General features: G+C 38.2%; 1 protein-coding gene across 1 annotated transcript in view; it reads left to right on the top strand.

The window, feature by feature from the left end:
- The first annotated feature begins 2,069 nt into the window (after positions 1–2,069).
- PSPC1 (paraspeckle component 1) overlaps positions 2,070–17,387 on the top strand; it is a 42,974-nt gene continuing 27,656 nt past the window's right edge. The window contains 7 exon segments of the mRNA XM_018071054.2: positions 2,070–2,204; positions 2,206–2,466; positions 4,030–4,331; positions 6,448–6,543; positions 7,580–7,776; positions 12,865–12,949; positions 13,865–13,973. Coding sequence (XP_017926543.2) covers positions 2,070–2,204; positions 2,206–2,466; positions 4,030–4,331; positions 6,448–6,543; positions 7,580–7,776; positions 12,865–12,949; positions 13,865–13,973 — 1,185 coding nt within the window.

Genomic DNA, 17,387 nt, shown 5'->3' with positions numbered 1-17,387 from the left:
TTGCTATGAGTAGATATCCTTCCTCTACTGATTTTCAGAGCTTTAAATCTAGGTTTAGCTTGATGCCCTACATCTGTGAGTCTGCTTCAGGAAGAGGTGGGCTGATAAAGCTGGGAACTTGTTTTTCTCAGGGTCCTGGTACAAGATCAGAGACAGAAGGAAAAGAACTGAGATCTTTTTTGTGCCTCAAATGGAAAAACAAGACAGAGGAACTGAAATATTCTCCAATAGACAAGGAAACCCCTGAGCAACAGATTCATGCCTGTTGTAGAATTAACTTGTTCTTGAATATCATGCTTAATATTGGTTTCTCCAAAGAACAGTATATGCCATGCACTAGCTGAAGTAACTATTAACATCATGAGATGGTTTAGACTTTTTCAGTGCTATCATTGTACTAATGAAACAAATAATATGGTTATTTTCTCCTTAAGTCTTGCTCTATTGGCCAGGAGTTCCCCTATGTGATGCAGTGCTACATGGACACCCAAAGTGCTTATGCTACTGTGTTGGCAATTACTGAGCCAAGAATGGATTATCAGGCTTTCTATGAGGCAACTAGCAAACTAATGAGCTCTTTGTCTGATGAAACTATGCTCCCATTGAAATACTGTTTGAAACACACAGATCAAACCAGGCAGCTGGGCATCTCGCAGGTGAGCAGGAGAGCAAACTATAGTCTTGTGCTTCAAATGAGAGATATATGTAGTCTTTGCTACAAGAAGGGGTGCCCAAGGAAGGATACGTTTTACTTCACACCTCTCAGAAGAAAGTCATCCCCTTTACAATGAAAGCTGTTGCCCTGTAAGAAATTGTTCCAGAAGCAGCAGACATAACAAGGCCTCTCTTCACTGAGATTCGTCTCCTACATCTGCCTCAGTGTACATTTTTCCTGTCCTGTCCATCCGCAGGTCCTCCCATGCTCCACTGCAGTGCCCGGGTGGTCCTTCCTGCCCTGCATCAGAAATAGTGTGCCCAGCAGGACTAGGGAAGTGATTGTCCCCCTGTACTTGGCACTGGTGAGGCCACACCTTAAGTCTTTTGTCCAGTTTTGGGCTTCTCATTACAAGAAAGACATTGAGGTGCTGGAGCATGTCCAGAGGAGGGCAACAGAGCTGGTGAAGACTCTGGAGTGCATGTCCTATAAGGAGCAGCTGAGGGAGGTGGGGGTGTTTAGCCTGGAGAAAAAGGAGACTCAGGGGTGACATTATGGTTCTCTATGACTATCTGAAAGGAGTCTGTAGCCAGGTGAGAGTCAGTCTCTTCTCCCGTGCACCTAATGACAGGATGAGAGGACACAGTCTTAAGCTGTGCCAGGGGGGGTTTAGTTTGGACATTAGGAGGAATTTCTTCACAGAAAGGACGATTAGACATTGGAATGGACTGCCCAGGGATGTGTTGGAGTCATCGTTCTTGGAGGTGTTTAAGAAAAGACTGGACATGCACTTAGTGCCATGACCTAGTTGGCATGTTGGTGTTGGGTAAGAGGTTGGACTCCACGATCTCAGAGGTGTTTTCCAACCTAAGTGATTCCGTAACTCTGTGATTCCCAGGGCTGTCCCTCCAGCCGCCTCAGCGTCTCTCGTGTCACGCCTGCCTCCCTCCCAGACACCCCACCAGTGCATCTCACCTCCCTGCCTTTCCCTCGGGACAGACCCCATCGAGGGGCTCCTCTGCCTGGGGACCGGCTGAAGAGACCATCGCTCTAATATAACATGGCTGCGCCAGCGTCTGCTCTCCGTGCGGGCGAGTCACGCACCGAGGGAAAACCTCCGGCGGGTTGTCCCCTTCAGGGACAGCGCAGCCGCTGCCACGCCTTGCCTCGCGGATCCGAAGACGGACCGCCAGTGAGCGATGGGGGACCGACCGTGAGCCGCGGGCGGCCAGCCGTAGGCGCAGCACGGCCGTGAGCGGGAGCGCTGCCCTCTGGGCGGGGTTCTGCGGGGACGTTACAACTCGCCGGGGCTGGCGGCGGCGCCATTTTGAATCGGCCGAGGTCGGAGGCGGCGGCCGCGGAAGCTGGGATCCGCGTCACCCAGAGCAGAGAACGGCGAATGAGGAGCTGGGATATGGCCGCGAATAAGGGAAATTGCAAGCAAGTGCGGATCGAAGAATGTCTCCCCAGCGGGCGCCGCTGGGCAATGAGTGGGGGTGGCGGCGCGGCGGCGGCGGCACTCGAAAGCGGATATGCGGGGCTAGAAACTTGAGGATGAGGCGGCGGCGGCCATGGCGCTGGCGCCGAGCAAAGAAGGTGGCGGAGATGAGGAGCAGGAGGGTGGCTTCACCATCGATATCAAGAGCTTTCTCAAACCTGGAGAGAAGAGCTACACTCAGCGCTGCCGGCTGTTCGTGGGGAATCTGCCTACGGATATCACCGAGGAGGATTTCAAGCGCCTCTTCGAGCGCTACGGGGAGCCCAGCGAGGTCTTCATCAATCGGGACCGTGGCTTCGGCTTCATCCGCCTGGTGAGGAGCCGGGCGAGCCCCTGTGGCTGCCCCGTGACCCAGGGGCTGCTTCTGCAAGCGGGACGCTTCGGTCCATTGCCCCCCGCCCCCTTCCCTTCTTTTTCGACGGGTGTAAAAAATGGCAATGTCTGCCTCTCATTCTCTCCGCTCGCTGCTAGCGCTGGTCCCTCCCCCTCCTCTTCTTTCTCCCCCTTCCCCTGTTACATGCAAGCCAAAGCCTTTCGTTCTGAGTAGCCCTCCCGGCCCCTGGCGTTTCGGACCCCGCCTCACCCATCGGTGCTGGGCAGAATTATTTCGAAATACCGCTGCTCACACATCGTGAAAACAGAACATACAATCATGGAATTGCAAAGAACGGGGGACCTTGGTTTGTTTAAATCACTTGTGCCCAGATAAGACGGGATTTTTAGGGGTAATACAGTATTTGATCAAACATGCTCGAGTTGAGCATGCAAAAAAAGGAATCATCCGGAAAGTTTATGATATTATATTTAAATGTCAATTTAGTATGCAGTTTTGGTTTTCATGACTGCCGTGTCTAGAATGCTCCTATTTATATCATTCTCAGAATAGGTTTAGGGTTCCTTGGGTGTCTCTAAATATGATTTTTTCATATATTTTACTGGCTAGCAATTTTTTTCTTTTTGGTTGTCATCTTTAAATGCTTGTGGCATTCTGCCATACATCTTTTACCCTGAGAGTTCCCTAGCCTGAAATAGCAATTTTCTGGAGGAAGTGTGATGTATTTACATGCCATTATTCAGTTTTGTATGTAATGTAGATCAGATAGAGCTTTTATGTGAACTTCCCTTTTCCATTATGTTCAGGAAATGTTTATATATATATATCTATTAGCTTACCTAGTCAGTTGAACTGTGGAGAAAGATCTTAAGAATAATTTCTTTAAGGGATTGCAGGTATCAAACTCGGTGAAGTGAGGAAAAAAAGCAGTTGTTCATGCACACTCTCTCATGGATGTGGGTGCAGAAAGCCTGTAAATGTGAGAAGATATGAGCAGAGAAGGTGATTTCATCATTTGTTGATGAAATTTGAATTGGACATCCATTGAGAGCAAGTGTGGTATTTTCACTTATGAAAAAGCAAAACAAGAAGCCAAACCAAAACGTCTTAGGTGCTGTAGTGTAGTCTTTGAAAATACTGTTCCTGCTATGTGGAGCTAGGAATGCAGAATATAAACATCTGAGTAGGTAAATATGAAAAAGCATCAAGTTTTCAACTCTACTCAAAGCCTTTATGGGGCAGCACTGTCATAATGGAAATTTGTTAAGTCCTCAAATGTGCAACAAAGATTAGTGTGTGTGTAATTTTTTAGAATAAATCATAGGGGATGACAGATGCCTTTTTTTTTTTTTCTTCAATCAAAGGACAGGAACTTCGGTGTTTTTTTTTTATAATTGGTGAGGGAAAAGGTTGAATGACCCTGATGCTAGTGTGGTCAAGTCAAAGAAAGCAACTTTGCTGCTTCTTGTGGGGGGACACATGAAAGTGGCATCTGTTGTCTTTGAAAATAAAATCTATGAAATATTTTATATCTTGATAAAGGAATCTAGGACCCTGGCTGAAATAGCGAAGGCAGAACTTGATGGTACTATTTTGAAGAGCAGACCACTTCGAATTCGATTTGCTACACACGGAGCTGCCTTAACTGTCAAGAATCTTTCACCTGTGGTTTCTAATGAGCTGCTGGAACAAGCATTCTCTCAATTCGGGCCAGTGGAAAGAGCGGTGGTTGTAGTAGATGATCGTGGCAGAGCTACAGGAAAAGGTTTCGTAGAGTTTGCAGCAAAACCTCCAGCACGAAAAGCTCTAGAAAGATGCAGTGATGGGGCATTCTTGCTAACAACGTAAGTTCCCCGGCTTTTGTTTGAATTTGTGTGAGTGTATCTTTCTGCTGTGAACAAAAGCTGCATTCGTGGGCATTTCCTAGTTCTTAAGAAGACTGAGATTCTGCCGAGGTTTATAACAATAATCTCTGGAAAACTTCTATTTCTAGGGCAAGCAAACTTACAAAGTGCAGACCTTCTCCTACATCTCTTATTTCTGTAAGTGCTGAAGAGAGCTGTTCAGTGCTGTACTTGACCACATTCACAAGTGACATTTTCAAATGCTTTCTGAAAGACTATTTAAAATGATGAATAGTCATGTTTTTTTTTAATTTTTATTTTTCTGATTCTCATTTGGGAAAATAAGACTGTGCTTTCACAGTCTGGAAACTTGCTGCCATTGAATTGGGGAACATGTAGTTCTTTTCTTGCCTTGGCTGTGCTGTTGATCTTTTTATCTGCTTGAGAACTTCATGATATTTCCGTAAGCCTCTTGTGCTTGCTAAAACAACAGAAAAGCATTCAGTTTTTCTTGGGCTCTTTTTGGTCTGTTTAAACACATGATCGTGCTTGCTAATGTCAGGTGCAGGACAAAATGGAGATTGCAGGTGGGTAAGGGGTCTGGAACTCCTATTTCTTGAGATAATCTCATAAATCTCGTGTGCCACTGAGCTGATTTGGTTGCTACATAGTGAATTCATTCTGAATAGGTCTTTACTGTTATCAGGAGGTGCCAGCAATTTATTCTTACCCCTGGGTTTTCTTGGCATTAGTATTTGAATGGAAGCGTGGTGAGCCAAACAAGGGAACTAATCTATTCCAGTGTTACATGAGTGTTATTTTTGGCGTGAGAGATGTGGCAGGGGGAAGAAGCCAGGATATGAGAGGTAGTAGTCTTGTTTTACCAGCTGGATAGATTAGTTGAATTGACCATCTAACTGTGGCCTCTGTGAATAAAAAGCACTTGATCTTTGTCTTGCTTAGGTGGCTGACATGTTCCCTAAAGCACAATTGCAAAGATAATTAACATGAATCTGGTGCCATGCTATTTTTAAGTTTTGCTTCAGAGTCTAAATCACATTTATTAGCTGAAAATTCTTTGCCTGATGAGAAGAAAATCTTTAAATTCATGGGTTAAATGTATCAAAACTAGACATGTAAAACAACGATCTATAGATTTAAAATTGTTTTGAATCATAATTTATTAGCGCCACAGTTCAGTTGCGTTTAAAAAGCAACTGTCATCAATTGCCATGCAGATACCAGCAGAAGAAACAGTTGCTGAGTTGTGCCCTGTGATTCCAGACTTCATCTTTTTAATCTAGACTGGATGCACCAAGCGGTGGGTGATGATCTGCAAGGTGAAATAAAGGTGTGGAACATAATAAATGAGTGCTGGTGTTTCTAGCGGTTTAAAGTATGTTTCGTAGGCTCTGCTCCCAAGACTGATGCAGAGAGTTTTTTACATAGTTCAGGATTCTTATACTGCTATCTCTGGCAGTACTGGCTAGTACTTGCCTCTAGTTACTACATTTCAAGGATGTGATTTTCAAAGATAAATTAGGATTCTGATTTGTGAGTGTATGGTTGTTCAAAGAATGGGTTTTAAACAACTTAAGCAGAAATGTCTTTCTCATTATCACTGGAATATTAATGCCAAATTACCAAGGTGTTTTCAATTGTAGAAAAACTTTCAATAATAAGTTCTAAAAGTCTGTAGAAATATCAAATTAGGTTGTGTTATTCTGTTTTGAATTTGAGGCTTTCTCAGTATAATCATGGCCCCGGTGTTGCCTCACTGATAAAAACCAAAAAGTACAACATACTTAGTTCCTTCCTAAGTATGTTGTAATTGTTGGTAGATGGTTTTGATATTTTAAAAAATCTTTCTTTCATAGCAAACAGAACTATGTGAAGTAAGTTGTGGTTTCTGGGCTGAACAGCTGGTTTTGGGCATAGAAACAATTATTTTCAAAGGTAATTCTTAAAATCAGGATTCATTGACATTCTATGATTTAAGGCAAGATACAGGAATTATAGAGTACGTTTTAGCTTTCTGGAATGTTTCCTCAGAATGCTAAAATAACTGTAACTGCTTGATCTATGATTCAGTTATTAAATTGGAAATGTTTTCCAGAACACCTCGACCTGTTGTTGTAGAACCAATGGAGCAATTTGATGATGAAGATGGACTCCCAGAGAAGCTAATGCAAAAAACACAACAGTACCACAAGTAAGTTGTGGTTAGCTTTATTTTATAAAACATGATTTATGTACTTAGTTACCTTGATAAATATACACAGATTTATTTTTGGATTTGAGTAACAGGAAGTACTGTGTTGTATGTCATGCTGTTTTGTGTCAAAGGATTAAGCACAGCCTTCCCAGAATTTTTTAATCATAGTAAAATTCTGATTTGGCTTGTTGGTTTTACATTCTGTGTGTTTTTTAAAGTAGAGAGATTCTTGACCTACACTGCAGTCAGTGGGAGCCTGTTGCCAGACAAGCTGTAGTCTTTTATGGATTAGGGGTGTGGTCTAATCCTGCAGAGATTTGTGTACCCTCAGATTTTTATGTTCTCTGAACAGTCCCTTAACTGTTTGCAAACTCAGTGGATGGTACATCTTTGCAGCTTCCACTGTTCGGATAAAACTTTGAGCGTGACGTGAAAAAGTGAGTCTTGATCGTGAGGTAGAGAAGTCACCTAATCTGAAAATACTTATTTTTAGTATTGTAGTTTGCCATTAAAAATCATATTGCTTGAAACTAAAATGTGTATTCTGGTAAGGCTGTAGAATAGCACTTCCTAAAAATTGGTGACTGTTAGGTACAGTATTAGTGTTAGAACAGGAAATAAAATGTTGACACCTTTTAATGTGTACAGATTCTGGTTAATATTCTGAGCTGTCTAGTAAGCTTTGATAGTTATCTAAATAACTGGTTTTATGAATTGACTACTTGCTTTAGAAGGCTGAACACAGTTAATCTGGTGTTGTACCTTGGCATTTTGTACTGGTGTAAATATGAATTTTTATCTTAAATAAATTGGGCAGATCTTTATTGGACAGTTTTTGGAAAACTGTCTCTGTTACTTTGTTACTTGACTTAACAGCTGAATTAAGCTTTGTCTGATTTGGAATATAGTCATCTGGCAGGTTGATGTAAGGTCAGATCTGCACTTGAAGTTATTGTTTATACATGCTCTGGCTGTTGCAGCTGTTGATCTAAACGTGTCCTTCTGTACATTTTAACTGCAAAATTTTTATTAGGGAAAGAGAACAACCTCCACGTTTTGCTCAGCCTGGAACGTTTGAGTTTGAGTATGCTTCACGGTGGAAGGCTCTTGATGAGATGGAAAAGCAACAGCGTGAGCAGGTCGACAGGAACATTAGAGAAGCCAAAGAGAAACTAGAGGCAGAAATGGAAGCAGCTAGGCATGAGCATCAGTTAATGCTGATGAGGCAAGGTAATACTGGATAATCTACTAGTATTAAATTTGTTTTGTCACAGATTTTTTTTTGTGTAGCATATCATGCTGTATGTTATACTTAAAGATTTTGCCAGCCACTATTCAATGAAATGCATTTAACTGAGAAAAAGGAGGTAATATTTCTCCTTACACATGTTTCTCAATGATTTGCAGAAATGAATTAAGAAACTGAGAAAGGGGCAATTGTCTAGGTCTGTTTTCTTCATTTAAATTTGTCTAGTTACATAGTTTGTGTAAAATAATTGAATAGTAGCTTCACACTCATCAGTAAAGATTATTTTCCACTTTTGATGTTCCTTATGGTACTAGATAGGACTGAGTACTATTTGCCGGTCATGTGCAGGGAAAAATAAAATGATAGCTTGTACTTGTAGCTGTTTTGCACACCTCTAGTATGATATTAAATGTTCCAGTAGCTAATGTTACATTTTTTCCTTTGAAACCCAGCTGAGAAGTCTGATATGTGCCTAGTATTATATGTGTGTAACAACTCAAAATAGCACACAGTTGCCGTGAATTTCTGTTGTTGTTCAAATTTTAAGATTATTTATCCCTTTTTTGTGATTATTTGAACATCTTGTCTTTCCTAATTGGGGCAAAAGATTCTTTAGCAATTGCTTTCAAACCTTATCTTTATGAATGGAGCAGGGTGAAGCTTGTGTTTCTTGGGCAGAGAGAACAGTAGTAGCGGGGCAAGTACTAAAGGTTTTTGTTTTTTAAATCTAAAGGGAGATCATGGCTGCCTAAAAAAATTTTTATCCCTCAGAGTGTTAGATCATAAGACAGTACAACGAGTAGTTTGATAGACTGAATAAGAATGCCTTGTCATTTTGAAGTGATGTGAACTTGATGAGATTTTAAGTAGTGGATGCATTTCGAAACCTAAACCCAATTAACTGGCAGAAGTTGTTTGCTGCAGTTACTTGGCTTTACTTAAAGCTTACACTTACAAAGGGACATTTTTGTTAACAGTATGACCTCCCTGTGTGGGACTGGTCTAATTTTTTTCCTGCTTACTTGGAGGGAACGTTGAAAGTATATGGGGTAGATTAGGTTAGTCACTAGACTGGTGGAATTAGAGAACCTAAATGCTTGAATATATTGCATGTAAATGCAGAGTCTTCTAAAATAAGCTTTAAAACATTTTCGTAATTGGGAAGGAGTTTTAAAGGAACGTACTTCATTTTTTATATAGTATTTTTAAAACTACTGCAACTGAAAGTTGTCATTAGGAAAAAGTTTATTTAGCCTTTTTTTCCTGACTAGGCACAAATGCTTTCAGTGTGAAGCCATGCTGTTTTTATAAGGTCTTATATAGAGCATAATTACTAAAAACATAATTTATATATATAATAACATATAAAGCGTAAGATCTAATACAGAGCGCAGTAACATCATAAACTGTTTTGCAGCACCTGAAATGACAACTGTCATGTTGTTTCTTGGTTTACTTTCCAAGAAAAAATGTTAAAGTGTTTACTTTGTGTGTAAGCATAGCTGTATCTTACAGGTGAGGAATGTACATGTTAATGGGATATAACAGCAATGCCTATAATACACCATACAGCCCTCCCTTTTCAATTAGACATATATTTTTAATTCTGTGTGTATATGTGATAGATATTTCCTAAGATGGTTCCATGCTGAAGATACAGGTTGGATAAATTTACCATTGACTTACCTAATTGCTAATATTTAACAGTGTTAATGGTCCAGTTCTAGAACTTGTGCTCTTATATTTTCTCAGAATTCATTCACCTGTTGCCTGTATTTGAGGGCAAGATTAGGGATTACTTTTTCTTAAATTATCATGCCTTAATTATGTTGAGTGAGACAATATGACAGTAGCCTATTTATTAAGACAGAAAAGCTCTGGATGGTAAAACATGGGAAAGCAGCTTAGATGTGTTTTGTAGATACTGAGGTTTCTTTTAAGTACAGTGTGAAGGAAAAGATATTCCTCTTTTGAAATAGCTGTTAAGCCCTGCTTTTATATGGAAAAGGAAGAGAATTACTGCTCCCATTAAAGGGTCACTAGAACATAAATGCATTTGGTGCTAATATTCCAGTGAGGAAATGTGCTTTCTGTTAGTGTGGGAGGAGGATTTGTTTTCCCCTCACAGTTCAGTTAGCAGAGTACTTTCTTGGTACCAGATAACTTGGAATTTTGTTCAGCTAATTAGATTTCTGCTGATTCACCCACAGATGTTTTCCAAGATCTAGGGGTTAGTAAGTATTCCTTCTGTTTTAAACCCAATTCTCCAGCTTCAATATGTATAAAAATAAGGTTATGTTTTTGTTTTTGTTTTTTTCTTTTTAGAGATTAGCTGCCTCTAAATGTTATTGGTCTAAACAGTGTCTGTGGGTCTAAGTTTATACCATGCTGAGAATATTAGTTTTATTAATGAGATTGCATCACAGGGTTTTTAAGAAAGATGCAATGAAACTTCTAAGGCATCAGAACCTAGAATTAATATTTTTGTATACCTGATGCACTAAGTCAGATTTAAAGATGCATTAGTAATTATAAAATATGAAATGCAATATTTTAATTATGTAGGAGCTAAAAAGAAGATGAAATAATGAGCTTACTGGTCCATATACTCCCGCAAGTGAAGGTTTTGTAGAAACTGCTTTGTGAGAGTTGGTAGGACTTGAACTCTAGAATGTGTTGGTTTAAGTACTCAGATTTTTGTGGTGTGGTATTAATACTGAAGGTAGATTTCATTCTTTTGATATGTGTAATTTTTCACTTTTAAGTGTCATGTTTTGACAGACTGAGTCAGAAGTAATTTGTAAAGCAGAATACGTGTTTCCATGTGTAAGTAAATTACATGATATTTCTGGTCTACATACTGTGGTATGTGTCAAGCTTTTATAAATATTCTCTCATAATGATGGTTAAATAGATTATGAAAATATTGGGAAGCGTGACTGAATTTAAGCAGAAGCTTAATTTTTATATCAATTAGTGGAAGCTTGGCATTTATTTTCCATTTTTAGAACCTGAAAAATCAGCAGCTAAAACTGCTTAAAAGTCTTTGTGGAGTTGGTATTCCAACTTGTAGGATTAACTTCTGAGATAAGAGTACACTTTTACCTTCTTCCATCTGCTGTGTGGAAGGATGAGGATAAAATGAAGATGTTGTCCTTTTAGAAGCACAAGAAAGTGCAGAGGCTTTTTGGTTTTTTTTCCACAGTTGGTTTACTGCAGATTTTTTCAGTTCGGAGGAAGAGCCCGTGTCCAACATATGTCAGTAAAGAATTACCATAATTGCAGAGCTTTTAATACAAATGGCTCTTGTGCACAGCCCAAACCTGTATATCAGTATTTTCCCTTGGCTTGTAAGGCTTTGTGCCAAGATTCTGCTGTTGTCAAATGCTACTGAATCATGAATTGCTATGTTGAACTTTAAAATACTAACAATTTCAGCAAAGGCAATAATCACAGCTATACAATGGAAAAAAAATTAAGAGAACAGTGGGAAAAGTAGTGTGCTACACCTTAAGAGCAAAGGACAGTAAATGATAAATTTGTAGCAATTACTAATGGAGAGAAAGTAGGAAATCCTGTGCCGGTGTGCACGAGAAATAGGGAATGCTGCATAAAATTGAAAGAACAAAGAACTGAAAAGGAAACATCTTGTCCCGCAGTGGACAGTGTTGAGTATAGAGTGGGTCAGTTCTTAATCTCTGATACCCTGAAGCAACCTAAAGGTTCATTTTAAAAGAAGAGTACACTTGCACTCTGAAATATTCTAAAGGTTATTTAAAAGGAAAAATAGTGCGCTTGTGACATTCCTGAAGTATCAGGATAACAGTGGCCAGGCCTTTTATGGCAAGCACTGTTGGAAAGAAGTGGCCCTCAGACTTTGTGATTTGAGTGAATCTTTGATGTAGTCATATTCTGTTCAAGTGTGAAGTGTGTTAGTTTTGCAGAAGAGATTGGAAAAGCAATCCTGCAAAATGTGCTTGAGAAAAGACTTCTAATGTCAATAAGGATGTTGTGAGAGTAAAAATCTGATAATCTTTGTTAGAAATGAAAACAAATACATGATATTTGGACAAAATATACTGGTCATTGTAGTTTCGGGATATCAAAGTAAAATTTTAAGTTATGATAATTTATGTTGATGCAATTTTGAGGAAAGTGATTTGCATAGCTAAAAAGATTTTTTAATTAGTATAGTGAAGAAACACATAGAGAAACGTGCAGAATAGTTGAACTAAAACATAAAAGGCATATAATAGTTTGTATGGGTGGAATGTTCCTGGTGGTGTCTATAAATAATGTCTTGTGACCAATGTACTCTGAAGATAGAAAAGACAAAGAACTACTTCCTAACAAAAGGTGGAATTAGTATTCTTTGAAGAAAGGATAAATTTCCAGGCAGGAATCAATAATATGGCTGGTCAGCAAAAGTAATAACTATGAGTTGTGCCCTGCTATTTAAGAGCATTTTAAGTGCTTCTAAAGAGGCTATGGCTCTTCCTTTGTGGTGGGGTTAAAATACGAGTAATTTCTAAGTTACTATAGAGTCATGTGATAAATCTCCATGGAGGTTTGAATTTCATGCACAGAAATTCATATAATTTTTTTTTTCTGATGTATGCCATTATAGTGGTCTGCAATAGATAGTGGAGAGTATGAGTAAGTCCATATATATTGTACTAGTAGTGTACTAGGTGTAGTGTACTTCATAATTGGTAGTATGACTTTAGCAGTATACGGCATTGTGAGAACACTGATGCCCTGCCCCAGATGTAAAACCAGGATGTGATTTAAGGGATTGTGAGGTTTTTCTCCTTTTCTTTGAGGACTTCAGATTTCTGTTGTCATAACCTGCTGTGGAGACTTTGCCCATCCTGTACCTTTCTGCCTTTGTGAGCCATAGATCCAGTGTGTTTTTTCATAGCTTTATGGGAAGAAATGAGTTAAATGCATTGATGAATTTGTTTAAAATTAGAATATTATAACTGTAACCCTACAATAATAACAATTTTTATGTTGCCACACTATTAATTGACAGCTTTTATATTTAAATACACTTTTGATCCCGGTAGATCTCATGCGTCGTCAGGAAGAATTGAGGCGTTTGGAAGAACTTCGAAATCAAGAACTTCAAAAACGCAAGCAGATACAATTGAGGTATTTTGTCTTCTACTGTGCAAAAGTGTGGCGTGCAGCTGCTCTAGGCCTGTGTGAATTTAGATACTTCAGCTTGTCGAGCTTGCTATTTATACCAAATAGAAGTGTTTCTGCTGTTAAAAATTTGCTTTTCAAAAGCATAATATGTGCTGTTTCTGATAATGTTAATATAATGCTAAAGTAAAAGAATGGTTTCAAGTTTTCCTTGAATTTTTTCATTTGTATCAGCTCTACTAGTTCTGTTGTAAATTTCTGAGATTTCTAAATAGTGTAGAAATGTTTTAACATAGTTTTTTTATTTCATATTTATTTTAACCTTGTCACTGCAGCATAGCTGTGATAGATGTGAACATGCTTCTAAGATTTATGGGCAGGGGATCTGCATATAGAACTGTAGCATTGCAATTTTATAGTCTGACATGGGATTTTGGAGGGTGATTTCACTTTATGTTCTGGTATATTGCAAATACTGGTTTTCGTGTCTCTGCTAGAATTTAAGAAAATAGACATAGTATCATCATGCTGATTAAGTTTATACTTTTTGTGTTAAATATCACAATAAATGTTAAGAAAAAAGAACAACACAAACTCAGAGTTAAAAATGTGTTGGCAGTATTGAAATGTTTTAATCCATACTGACTTGTTAAAAAGTTTTAACCTGCTTACCAGTATGTACCTGAAAGACTACATAGTATATACTGGTATTGCAATTACCTGGATTCCAGTTTAAAAAAATTTAAAAATACTTCAATAATATTCCAACTCATCAAGTGGAGTAGATTAGTGCCTTACACTGTGTAAAAAAATAAGTAATGACCAGTTTTGTTTATACACTTGATCTTATGTCCCGAGACTGAGTAGCAGACTGAACAGGTGAAGATACTAAGTTGACATAATTTTTGAAAAATATTCTAGACATGAAGAAGAACACAGACGTCGTGAAGAAGAGATGCTACGTCAGAGGGAACAGGAGGAATTACGACGTCAGCAGGAAGGAGGATTTAAGCCAAATTTCATGGACAATGTAAGTCAAAATCTATGATGAAAGTCCAAATTGCAAAATAATTTTTTTATTGTATTATTTGTTGTATTAGCTATTGAATTGCCATCTTCATGTTTACTGTTTTTAATTTAGAATTCCGTCATTCTCCTGAGAGAAGTGGTGCATATTCAGTAGTGTAGTTATTCTCTTGTATGATGACATCACTGTTATTTTTCCTACGAGCTGGTGATGTAACACTTCAGTTACCTTAAGGTGTTTAGATAATTTGTCTTTTTTTATTTGGGAAAGGGGATGGGAATCAATGATGTTTCCATGAGGAGGTGCCTTAGTCTACTTGAAGGTTTAAATTTGAAACCAGTTTATGGTGTTAAGCTTGTTTGAATTGCTTGTTTTGGTTTATGCTTACCTTGAGAATAATATACTCCAGAAACAAAATGGGCAGTGTTAATTTCATATGGAGCCTGAAATCACTCTTCTTTTTGACCCTACTGTAAAACTAGATGAAGAAAATATAAAAATCTTTACTAAAGGAGACTGAAAGATTATAAAGGTGGGGAAAAATTGTCCTCTTCTATAATTTCTACATTATTTATATTAGTAATTTAAATATGCTCTGCCTCTGCAGGACTAGCAAAATGGTGGTATCAGAGGAGTCAGCTTCTAAATTTTCATGATGATCTGTTTTGGTAAAGGAATATGGCTCTCTACCAGCCAAATCAGTTAAATGAATGCAACCTGTGTTGCAAATGCTTTAGTTTCATATGAGTGGGATATCTTTTACTGTTACAGCTATTCTTAGTGAGGAAGCAATGAATAAGCGATTCACACAATGCTCTTTTATGTTATTATAACAACTGTAGTCTGCAGGAGGGAAATTTGCTCCCCTTCACAGATACAACTTGATACATGAATCAGAAATGAACTGCTGATTTCTCAGCTACTTTCTGTTTTTGTGAAAGAAATACCTATTTTACATTCTATACCTTAAAATTTTCTGTGTGGTTGCAAAGAATTTATTACATATGTTCTGGGACATCCTAAGAGATGCTAGAAAATAAATGATTTCCTGCTCTTGGCAGGACATTTTTCCCATCCTCTGCCACTTAGTGTTTTTAGTAAAGATTGGGAGAAAGCAAAATAGTTCTTTTGGTTTTACTAACAGCTATCAGTTGATTTTTCACTCAGTGTTTTGAGGGACTTGGATCAGAAAGCAGTTAGTCTTTTATTTCTGTAAGTGCTCACACTGTAAAAGAAAATTGCTTTCAGCATGTCTTTTTTTTGGGCTGATGAAGACCAGGAGTTCAAAACTCATACTGTCCTTTAGTGTGTTCCAAATATTATTAAACAGACTTTGGTAAATCGCATATAACAGTTGCCTGACGTAATTTAGAAATAGTACTTACTGATTGTGACTTCTGTACTGCCAAATGTGAAATTTCATTTCGCCTTAATATCTTAATGTAGCATCTTTTAGGGTCACCTGACTTTCTGACCCTGTAAGCTACCTGTCAAAATGCTCCTCTGCCTGTTGTGTGAGGCCCGTGCTTCTTGCTGCAGAGAACTGCACCGGCTGGAAACTGGGGAGCCAACCCACAGGCTTGGGGTAGCAGTAGCTCCTGCAGATTCCATTCCTGTTAGGAATTCTGCAGCTTGGAGTGCTGGGGAAAACCAGATAACGTTGGCCACCACAGCCATTAACTTGCTTTTCTTCTTACATCTGTCTTGAGAAAATGTTATTTAGTCTCTGTGCTTGAATTGCTTGCCACAGTTTGGCCATCCTCATTGCTTATCTACGTTTTAAAATTCCAAACTCTGTGTAAATAGAAACTATTCCAAGTTGCTGTGCTGGACTTGGCAAAAATGTCGGGTAAGAAGGGAAGAGGAGTGGTTCGAATGGAAAGCACTTCAATCACTATGCACAATTTTTGTGACTTTTATACGTTGAATTTTTTTGGAGGGGAAAGGCAAAGGTGGAAGAATGGTTTGGAAGAATGTAGCCTCCCCACTGTGTTGGGTTCATCTAGAACTAATTATGCACTACTAGAATATATATTTGTAGCTGTGCAGTAACAGCCCTACTGAAAGTGCAGAAAGTTATATGTAAAGGAATATGTAGTACAGGTGTATTTTTAAATGTCATATGAAGTGGCATATACAATAATATATGACAAAAATCTTTTATCTAGACTAGTCTTTAGTATTCTGGTCATGTTTTGACGTGTGTTTTACTTCTGATGTTCTTTGAGCCTTAAAAAAAGGGTAGAATGAAACAAAATTGAAAGTTACGTTTTTACTTACTTTCTTTAGCAGCAGTTTCTAATCAGGGCAGCTCTGTGACTAAGCTCGCCTGTCATTTTATAGGTGTTTGTTACAGCATTTTTTTAGATAACTGTACTTAGGTAGTGTGAATGGGAATTGAAAAAACCTTTGCATTTTGCAGCAGACAAAAATTGTGAACTATGTCTGGAGATTGCAAAATGATACATCAAATCTGTTTTCAACTTAGAATTTCTTATACAACTGATTTGTTTTTATTTGTTCTTACTAATACTTGTTTACTGGGAACAGATTCCATCTGGTACTTACTTCTAGTCTCAGATTACCATTGTACATATACTGAAAAAGTTATTCTCTATTTTAAGAGTTTAAAAGTTGACTGTTTGTAAGAATTGCATTTTTTTATACTGGTGGATAGTTTTTTACCATATCAGGTCTTGATAAACTCTTTTGGCATAATCCTTATAACATATTAAATTCTCTTGCCAACCATTTAGAAGGACAATAATAATTGTTTCTAATCCTTGTTTTTGTTTCTTAAAAGCTTTGAAAAGTAAGCTTTCTTCGCTTATATCCTATCCCTTTTTACTGTTCAGTCTAAAAGAGGAAGATAAATGGTAAGTGCGACAACCAGAAATGGAATCTCTCATATAGGGCTGCAGCGTTACACTTTCCTGTTGAAAGTTTCTATCTCTATCTTTTCCCTAAGTCATTAAACTTTGATTCTTTTAAGTATAACTGCTTTTGAAAAGCATCTTGTAATCAAGTTTAATGCAGTGTCCAGTTACTTTGTTTAGTTACAGATGATAAAAATATTTTCTGTGGGGGGATTTCTTTTCCTGAAGCATTCTTGTTTCTGTTGATGTACACTAGAAATTTGATTGCATTGATTGTTAGTCTAATGGGCAGCCTAGTGATGCCTAAAGAATTTACTAATCTGGTTCTAGATAAGTTATTGATAAACACTTCCATATTGCTTAGAGATTTTCCCTTGCTTTCTAAAAGTCGGTTAGTTAAAATCTGTTGTTATATCTCAATATATATGCGTTCTAATTTCCTGGTATCTTAATTGGGAAATTTGTTTTCCTGTAGTATTTTGGTAATTTTTATTTTGTGTACATTCCTCTGTCTGAAAGAGGATCTTGCTGATGGTGATTG

The sequence above is a fragment of the Manacus vitellinus genome, unplaced genomic scaffold (genome assembly GCF_001715985.3).
Source record: "Manacus vitellinus isolate BGI_N305 unplaced genomic scaffold, ASM171598v3 scaffold_2_pilon, whole genome shotgun sequence".
Classification (NCBI taxonomy): Eukaryota; Metazoa; Chordata; class Aves; order Passeriformes; family Pipridae; genus Manacus; species Manacus vitellinus.
Note: the sequence above shows the minus strand (reverse complement) of the source record. Positions and strands in the feature narration are given on the sequence as shown.